Genomic DNA, 9,698 nt, shown 5'->3' with positions numbered 1-9,698 from the left:
GCCAAGCAAAGATGGGGGTGGTGGTGCCACTTGGGGCAATCCAGTGACTACTCTTTCCAAACTTTTTTTTTTCAAAAATGTAAACACTCACAAACTGTTTTGCCTTGGTAGTTCCTATATGAAGATTTCTACCAGCCGCTGTGTTCTTCAGTGGCTTTGGTGTCTACATATTTCCGGTTGTCCCGACTATTCAGACCTTTCATGTTTTTAACACTTGTGAAGAGGACCTGATTCTCAAATGGTCACTTGTCTCCAGCCCTGGTCACAAGATGTAAGGACTTCATTTTTGCACCCTCATCTTCCCCTTTTGGATTTTACATTTATACACACACACACACATACATACACACACACACACACACACAAACATTTACACTAGATTTTTAGTCCTCATAAGAATTAATGTGGTTTGAATGTAATATTTCTACAAGTTATCGATCTACCTAGTTACCTACCTATTATTTCTTTCTACATACAAACACCCATTAAAGACTTTACAGCAGTCAGAATGAGTCTTTTTTGGGTTACAGAGAAAACTTGTAAGGTTTAAAGAGATAAGATAGCATTTGCTGGCTAAATGCTCCAAGTTGGAATGAACAGATTTTACAATTTATTCTATTCATCACAATTAAAAAAATGTGCAATTAAGAAATATAGCACCTTCGATCTATTTAGCTTCTCGTGTCCCGTCCCAATGCTACACCCCACCAAAAGATGCCTAGAACTTCAGTCTTCTATCCTAATGGGGAAAGTCACACCAAGAATACTACTAAGGTAGAAAAGTAAAGCGACAGCCAATCAGAACGCGGTCCCCCGATATGCTCCAGATTGGCGTCTCTGTGAGGACTGGCGGAAGATGGGACTTAGTTACTCTCATTCATTCTGACAAAGAAGGTCATGGTAGCTTAGGGAGGTCGAAACTTCCTAGTGCATTACCAGACAAGGTGGTTAAACATCGGTGGGGATAACCATTAGTCTGCGGTTTCCCTTAATTGAAAAGCTTGTACGCCCTGCGATGCGTTGTTTTCCAGAACCCTGGAGAAGGGATCGGCGTTAGCTGTGCTACCAGTATCAAAAATGGCGAAGAGGTGCTTCAGCGTCCGGATCAGGTGACTCGGCTCGGGCCCGCCCCCTTCCCCCTCCCACGCCCCCTACGCAGGAGCGGGCGGGCCTTGCCCGGAGGCGCTTTCTTTCCCAGGCCGGGCAAACGCAGGGCCGCACATGCGCAGTTCGCCCCCGTCTGGCTCTTCGCTCCTCCGCCCCGCCCCCCGCCCCGCCCCCGTTTTTCCGGGCGGGGCCGGGCCGGGAGTCCAGCCGCAGCTGGCTGGAGATCTGGCGACTTCCTTGTTGCGAGTCCCGGCCGGCCGGTGTCCGGACTCTCAGCCCCGCCGTCCGTCCGTCGCGGGAGTTTAGGTCACAGACACCACCCCAGTCGCTCGGTGCCCTCGCCCCGCGCCGCTCTCCGCCATGTCCCACCCGAGCAGCACCTCCTCTCCCGGTCCCCTCCCCGAGGACATCAGGAACCTGTTGGCAGGTAAAGAGCGGGAAGGGGGCGGGTGAGGCTGCGGGGCGGGGGCGGGGCGCGCGCGGGCGCGCGGGGACGGCGAGCCGGCGGGGACAGAAGGTCTCGGGTCGCACCCTCGCTGCCCGCGCCTCCCCACCCTGGTGTGGAGTTGTGGGGGCGGGACTGGGGAGAGGGAAGAGGGCTGCCCGGGCTCGGGAAGCGGGTGGGCGTGTGTGCTGAAATTTCATGTTCTTCCCTGAGCCGAGCCGGCGCACGCTGTGTGCGCGTGGAGGGCGGCGTGCAAGGATGTAAACGAATGCACGTGTGAGGGAGGGCTGGGCAGGGAGCGCCAGTCCACGCGGAGTAGGTGGGCGGCGGGCCCGTGGCGGCGCGGGGAAGAGCCGCCGGAGTTCCGGGGTGGAAAGGTGTGTCCTGTGTAGAGCTCTGGTTGTCGTTGACTATTCAGACCTTTCATGTTTTTAACACTTGTGAAGCGGACCTGATTCGCCAATGGTCACTTTGTCTCCAGCCCTGGTATCTGTTAAAGCGAAAAAGGAAGGGTGTGCTAAAAGCCCTACTTCCTGTGTCACAAGATGTAAGGACTTCATTTTTGCACCCTCACCTTCCCCTTTTGGAGTTTACATTCCCATATATAGGAATTTTATTTATTTATTTATTTATTTTTGGTTTTTCGAGGTAGGGTCTCGCACTAGCCCAGGCTGACCTGGAGTTCACCGTGTAGTCTCAGGGTGGCCTTGAACTCATGGTGATTTTCGTACCTTTGCCTCCAGAGTGCTAGGATTAAAGGCATGTGCCACCCACGCCTGGCTTTTTTGTTTGTTTGTTTGTTTTGGAACTTTATTTTTAGAAATTAAAAATGTGGTCTTCAATGCCATTATGAATCAATTGTTAGTTCTAATGTATGGAAGTGTTTATTTTCACTCAAGACCAAGGAAAACATGTAGTTCTTTAGAAGTAGCTAACATTTTTTTTAGGGTGGCACAAATCTTGTTTATCTAACATTTACTGAATACTGTCATTTACTTTGTCTTATATATGTCAGAATTCTGAAAATGGAATTATTTTAATTTGTCTCCAGAATCATTCCTTCAATACTGATTATGGATGAATGGATGAAAAAAATTTTTTTCTAGAGGCTTGTGTTATACGTTGTGTATTTTGACTCTTTAAAACTAATGTCATTGAAAATGTGCCATTTAAAATAGCAGGTTACTACTGTGACACTGTGAGAGCAAACATCAGACCTTGTTAAACCTTTGGTGGCTAGCATCATGAATATGATCAAAAAATAAAACCAAGTTTATGAGCGCAGCCTTATGTTTTGTATGAGTGTGAGTGTGATAAATACACTTGTAGTGGAGTGGAATTTCATGCTAGGAAATGTTCCTTGTCATTAATGGATACCACTGAGGGAAATATTGATTTATGGCAGCTTTTATTCCATTATAAGACAGTTTACAGGCTTAGTAATCGTTTCTTTTTAGTTAACATTTTTGTTGTTCCAATGCTGAAATCGTTTGTTTAGAATATTGTTCTCATAACCAAGTCAGAGGAGTGTTTATTCTTATTCCAGAACTAAATGCAACTGCAGGTACTCAGGGTCTGTATTTTTGAATTAAGAAAAATAAGATTTAAACTCCTGTTTGCATGTTTTTAAAGCTTGGCTCCTCCCATAGTAGGCAGGTTGCTGTATGGATCTATAATCATCCATTCCCTGATGGTAGGATATATGGTTTAGGAAATCCATTATTCTCTGATTCCCATAGGCTGAAAGTATTTTATGTAGCTTGTATTTGTGTAATTTGACTAAAAGCTCAGAATTACATATGTATCTGTTAAGGCTAAATTCCTATGTATTTCTGCCATGTCTTTTAAGTCAGATAATATACTAGCCTAATTTGTGAAATTAGCCTTTTATAATTCATTATCGAAATTGTAAATATTTTATATAAAGTAAACTACATATTAAACACATATTAAATACAAATAATAAAACATTAAAAGTTTTCATAGTGCCGGTTTGGATATTTTATTTTCAGGGAAGATTTTCAAGTAATGGGTATGAGTTGGTGATTGATACATATTTCAAGAAATGAGACAAGTGAGCTAGTGTTTTTCACAGTTTAGAACAATTTTTATGCATTCATTGAAAGTTGTTAAGATTTTTATGTTTATAATTCAAATCTATTTGAGGTAGAGATGTTCTGAGCATTTACTTTATCCAAAAATATTGTTGAGATGTATGATGATTCCTCAGGTCTAGTGTTTCATGATTAGATTTAGAGTTCTAAAATTATAGGGGAAGGGTTTGAATTGATTGGAATTTCAAAGATAATGCTGGCTTACCTAGTACATTATTTTTGAAACTAAGGAGGTACTGGTCGTTGTAAACAGATCAGTGCTCTTAGATTTCATGGCACAACATGAAGTTAAATAAGGAGCTAATCCTTTCCCAACTTAAAAATCATTTGCTTTCAGAATAAAGAATATGAAGTCAAAAGATAATAATGCTTATATATTTCCCTTTATGTCTCATGTGTCTATTATCTGAATCATTATATGCCATACTTTGTAAGTATTTGACATCCAACTGTTTGATGGGGATAGATGCACAAATGTATTTTTTATAATAATTGTTTCTTCTAATATAGTAGTTTTAGGCTACCCTTTCAATATTTGTCCTCTCCCCACTACATTTTCCTTTAGCACACTGTATGCAATAAATAAATAAAAATATTAAATGCAGTAAATAAGTGAATAAAAGTTACCATTCTTAACTCACATTTAATGCTGCCCTTGCAAAATGGCTGTGTAGTTTGAGCAGCTATGTTTCCATAGCATCAGTATATAAAGTGTGAAAGCCTATACTCACAAACAGAGAAGAGTTTATATAAAATTTTGTTGTTAAAAACTAATTTTGGGCCACATTGTGCCCTTCCATCAACCTTTGACTTCCCCTATCCCCTGCCACCTTGGGAGAACAGGGTTCGCCTGGGTAATTAAAACCAAAGGACAACCCCAAGGCTTGGCCATTTAATCTTCTCTCACACCCAAATATTTTGACTAGGACTAATAGCAAGAATAATCTTGATTTATGAGAGTTTTCATCTTCTGGCAGGCAGGAAAGTGAGAGGAAGGAGAAATACTGCTTGCCACCTAACTCCTTCATTCTTCAGCCATCCTTTAAATGCGCGTGTTGTCATGGTTTACCACCTGATATTCTAACTCATTTATTTTATGGCAGCATATTTGAGAAGGAAAGCTGTAAGAGGGTGTTGCCTTCTTTTTTATTAGAAAATGAAACCAGCATTGAAAGAAGAAATAGTTATCAGTGCACTGAAAATCAAAGCCGAGCTGACCAGGAATTGGCTGGATGGTTTCTGCAAAGTGACCTTGAGGTTTTGTTTAGATGGCAGTTTTGATTAGAAATATTGTATTTTCCCCTATTGGGGATTTCCTGAACATTTTTTTTTAAACCTTCACATATTGTAATCGATAATCCCTTTAGGGGCACCTGATAAAGAATGCAATTCATTTGCAACAGAAGTAGAATTTTTTCAAGGCCAAGTATAGTATGGTTTGAATTCTACCTTTCTAAAGTATTATTTATAATTTGGTTAACATTTTGGTTTTATTTTCCCTATGAGAATTATTTATGGACATCTAGTGTTCCATAACTTCCTTCTGGGGCATTGGCTGAGTATATAAAGGGAAGAGTGCCACCTACTGAGTCACCAATAGTCACCTTCTTCTTAGCACCTGGATTTCTCACAGAGCAAGAACAAGCCTGTTCCCTTCTGGCAGCATTAACTGAGGGACATAAAGTTGCTATGAGAACATTTAATCTCAAAATGAAATCAGCACATGGTAGCTCTAAAGTACTTTCTTCTAAAAATAGGGCTATGAGTTTGCAAATCAAGAGACCACAAGTTTTAGTATTGTCTGGGTCAAATAGTATCAGTGAATTAAGATGCAGTGTTAGAAAAATTATTTGCACTTATATGAGAATATAATGTACTGCTTTTTCTTTGTAATGGATGTTTTGTTATGGCTTTCCATTGAAAGACCTTTCATCTCAGACTAAGTAAAGCTTTTGATATTATGCACAATTTTTATAGTTAGCTTAATTTGTCATCATTAGTTTCTTTAAAACATCTAAATGTTTTATAAACTGAGAAATATATGAAAAATTTCCAAGTAGGTTTATCTCTACCAATATCAGTATTAAAGTATTGCTAGAAAGATGGTAGAAACAACAGCGTAGGGAAAGCCTCTGGTGATATGAAACCCAGTGCAGTTGTCTCTCATAAATTTAAGATTAAGTGTCATATATGGGTGATAAAAGTGGCATAGGCTAGGTTTTATATACTCATTATTCACTTAGTTTGTCTTTTCCAATTAAAGCTAAGTCTATCTTTTTCATGCCACTGAGTTTACATTTCTTTTTCAATCACATTCTGAACACATTACAATAGATGCCGCCCAACTCTAGGTACAATGTAAATCTTAGATTAACGTTTACATGCTGTGGCTTCTTTGAAAATGTGTGGTAAAAAGATTTTGATTATTATAAAATGCTATTTATCAAGAGTCATCTTATAGAGCTAGAAAGATGGCCAGTCTTTCAGCAGCTCAGCTTTCTATCAAAATAATCCATTTAGCTTGTAAAGCTAGCTTTGAAGATTTTGTTGGCTGATTGGATTATAAAACTCAAGATATGTTTTACTCATTGCACGCCTTTCTCCTTTGCCATGTTTGAACAGTCTATAGTTTAGCTATCCCCTCTAAAAGTACTAGGTAGTCAAGGGGAAGGAATTGATTTGGACAATCAATGACGTTTCAGTTAGCCATTTTCCAACTTTGGGCATTTGGCTCTGTGGATCTGCATGTGTTCAGTTTAATAGATTTTTGTGTTTTCACCAGTAGCTATTTGGTTAGACTATTCCCTACTGTAGCAGAGAAGAAAGTGTCATTTTGTTCTTACACCAGTTTAATAGAATCCTTAACCCATGAAGTTGGGTGACAGCATATCTCAGTGAATAAAAGTGAAATCTGGCTCACTTCTGAAACTAGAAAGAGATGTGGAGTTAAGTAGTAAAACCATTTGGGTTGCTGTGTCATTGGTTTTTACAGTTGTTTATTGATCAGGGACTTAGCAAATAATAGTGAATTCATCTATTTCAGTTCTTGCTTCATTGTCTGGGTAGATTCTGGCCATCATAGAAGTGTGTGTGTGTGTGTGTGTGTGTGTGTGTGTGTGTGTGTGTTTGTAGGGAGGTAGGTACTGAGTAATTGAGAGAAGAGGTCAAGAGTCTTAATTTTGTGGCTCTTTTTCAACCTTAAGGCTGCAGGTTCTATTCTAGGATGTTTGGTTGTGGGGAATGGTGAGGAAAAGTGAATTCTTATCTGTCTTCATGGAAACCTGTGCTAGGTACTCAGTGTAGAGGAGTTTATCATTAGCAAGAGTTTTGACGTTGTATGTGTATCTTTTCACTGGGTGTTTCATATGGAAGTTGGTAGAAAGCAGCATGTATATGTATGTGCATATGCATGTATGAATATGTATGTATGTGCATGTGTATATGGTAGATACTTGTCTGAAATCAAAACTCTAGAGTAAGCTGGGTCTGTGAGGGGAGGGTGGGGCTGGGAAGGAAAACTGAAGTGCCATCCAGTGAAGAAGGTGTTAAGTGTTGGCCTCTTTGGGGTCAGATGGCTTTTGAGAGGTTTCTAACTTAACTGCTTTTGGATTGTTATCTTTTAATTTTGTTTTTAGACCTTAGCATTTATCTACAAAGCAGTTGTAAATCTAATCTTTTCAACACCGTCTGCCCCAGATCCTTGCAGCTGTACTTTTAGATAAAGCTTACTCTTGACATCTTCAAGGTGTGAGGAGCAAAACCCACTACCACTGAGTTGACTTTTGCCAGGATAACTTTTTCCTCAATGACAACTTGGGGATGGAGGCCCACGGAGATGGGAGAGATTTTGGAGATAAATGCAAGTTGTGGTAATTTGCAGTCCTGGCAACTGCACATGAGGGTGGGGGAGTTGGGGACCCTCTTTTCCAGGCTTTCTCATCCAGGGCCTTGTTAGTCTCCCCCTTCCCTGCTTTCCTGTGGCTGTTGGCCCCCCTCTTCCCCCACAGGAGGAATGGAACCTCTCCTCCAGAAAGAGAGATTCTAACTCACCAGGCCAAGGGGCAGCAAGCCCATGCTGACCTCTTGTAACGGAATTACTGTGTTCCTCTGAATTACAGGCAGAAAGGAGTGAGTGAAATCTACATGTGAACCCAGGGACACGACCTCCAAAGGAAGGTGAAGGGCTGGCGCTTGCTGGTTTACTGCGCTGCCTGCTTTACCGTTTGGAGGGCTATTTAGAGCACAATAAAAAGCTTCAAATCTCTCTTGCAACCAGCCAGAGGAGCGCTTGATTTACCCAAGACTTTTATTACTCGCCTTTGAAATATTACTCGGGCTTTGAGGTACAAAGCCACAGATCCAGCCCCGTTTGTCTGGAGAAAGCGGCCCCAAGCCCAGCTCTCCCTGTTTCTAGCTAAGTGGACAGGAACCCTGGGGTGGGAATCTTGGGGTTTAACCCCAGGCGTGTTTTTTGGGTTGCTCAGTGGGAGCAGTAGCACCCCAAGAGAGCGCACCTTCATCCCTAATTTGCAGGATAGCCAAGTCAGTGTGGACCTGGAGGCTGCCGGGCCAGGGAGTCTCCTGTGCCAGGAGAGGCTAGTTTATTCCTTTCGAAAATGATTGGACAAGCTGTAGATTTTAAGAAACACCTTAGACTTCAAAAGCTTAAAAACAAACCAAAGTCTGTGGACACCCACAAGTTTAACATTATTACTTAAACTGTTTCCAGCTAAAGTTCTTATTAAAGAAAAAAAAAAAAAAACACCCAACAGCAAAGAAGTTTCTATACTATATATCCTTTGCGTAACAATTTAAAAAAAAGTGAACATTTCATAAATTCTTTTAATTGTCTGAAGCCCTTTCCTGGGGAGACTGGGAATAAATAAAACTACTGTAAAAGTGCAGACGTTTTCCTTACCCAACCTCTTCCACGGAGAAATACCTGTTTTTCCTGAAGTCCCACACTTAACAAATATTTTCTCATAATTTTCAAAACATCTGGGGAGGCTTTTAGGAAATACCACATAGAGTATTGGAGCCTTTCTTGTTTTCTGAGCATTTGTAAAGTTGGAATGACCTTTTAAAGAAATAACTCCTGTTGTAATTCCTTGTTATTGCTTCCTGAGATAGAAAATAGATCCTGTTTATTTAAACTCAGATTGGATAATGAAAATGCAAAATAGGCAATTAAATACTCATGGAAGAGGGAATTAAAGACAAACATTGAATGAAAATAACATTAAGCAGACTATTCTGTAGTCATTGTGCCCAGGAGTCTCCCCACTGCTGAGTCCAACTGGGAGGAGCAGCCACTGCTGCTCCTTGCCTGAGTCCATTTTTTCTTGTTTTGAGGTGTTACTATTGGATCTCAGGAAAGCCAGAGATGTTTTCTCTTTCAGCCAATGGCAGATTGTCCAAAGGTGGCTTGCTTCTCTGGGTAGAAACTTCAGGTTGCATTGTTTGGAATTCACTTGAGAAGTACATGTATACTGGATCTCTCTGTCTCCTTTCCCCCCCTCTTCAACCAGAGGTAACTCAAAGACTGAAGATCCAGGATATTTTGCTTTCATTTCATTTTGTTACTGAACTTTTAACATGTTTGTTGTTGACATTCTTTAAACCAGAAGCTATTTTTAAAAAGTATTTCATGATTTAATTTAAAATTTCCTTTGAATTGGCTTAGTGAGAAATAACTTTTGTGAATTTATTATGAATATATAACAACTTAGTCTGCATTCCTCATTGGATCAAAATATATTTTTTTGTAGTCACAAATTTAAGTGGATTACATTCTGTCCTTAAGTAAGGGTTTATGGAGTTAGGGATGCAGTGCTGAAATTGTCATGCTGCTTATTATGTGTGCTGTTACAATAATCTTGCTGTCAGTGCACGTTAGGACACAAAGCAGTCGGATAAAAAAGAAAGTAAAACATACACATACATCTTTTCAACATGAGCTATGAAAGATTTGTAGTCACGACTTAAGCATTTCATTGCAATTCTCTAATAGATATAATTCTGAAAATAAAATA

The 9,698-nt window shown here is 40.4% G+C and overlaps 1 protein-coding gene across 4 annotated transcripts in view; it reads left to right on the top strand.

The window, feature by feature from the left end:
• The first annotated feature begins 1,302 nt into the window (after positions 1–1,302).
• Skap2 (src kinase associated phosphoprotein 2) overlaps positions 1,303–9,698 on the top strand; it is a 177,014-nt gene continuing 168,618 nt past the window's right edge. For all 4 annotated transcript variants that reach the window (XM_045136114.1, XM_045136113.1, XM_045136115.1 and 1 more), the window contains exon 1: positions 1,303–1,534. In XM_045136114.1, coding sequence (XP_044992049.1) covers positions 1,468–1,534 — 67 coding nt within the window. In that variant the 5' untranslated portion in view covers positions 1,303–1,467. The remainder of the gene's footprint in view (positions 1,535–9,698) is intronic.

This window comes from Jaculus jaculus, chromosome 16 (genome assembly GCF_020740685.1).
Source record: "Jaculus jaculus isolate mJacJac1 chromosome 16, mJacJac1.mat.Y.cur, whole genome shotgun sequence".
Taxonomy (NCBI): domain Eukaryota; kingdom Metazoa; phylum Chordata; class Mammalia; order Rodentia; family Dipodidae; genus Jaculus; species Jaculus jaculus.
The sequence above is the reverse complement of the archived record's forward strand: the minus strand, read 5'-3'. Positions and strand labels throughout refer to the sequence as shown.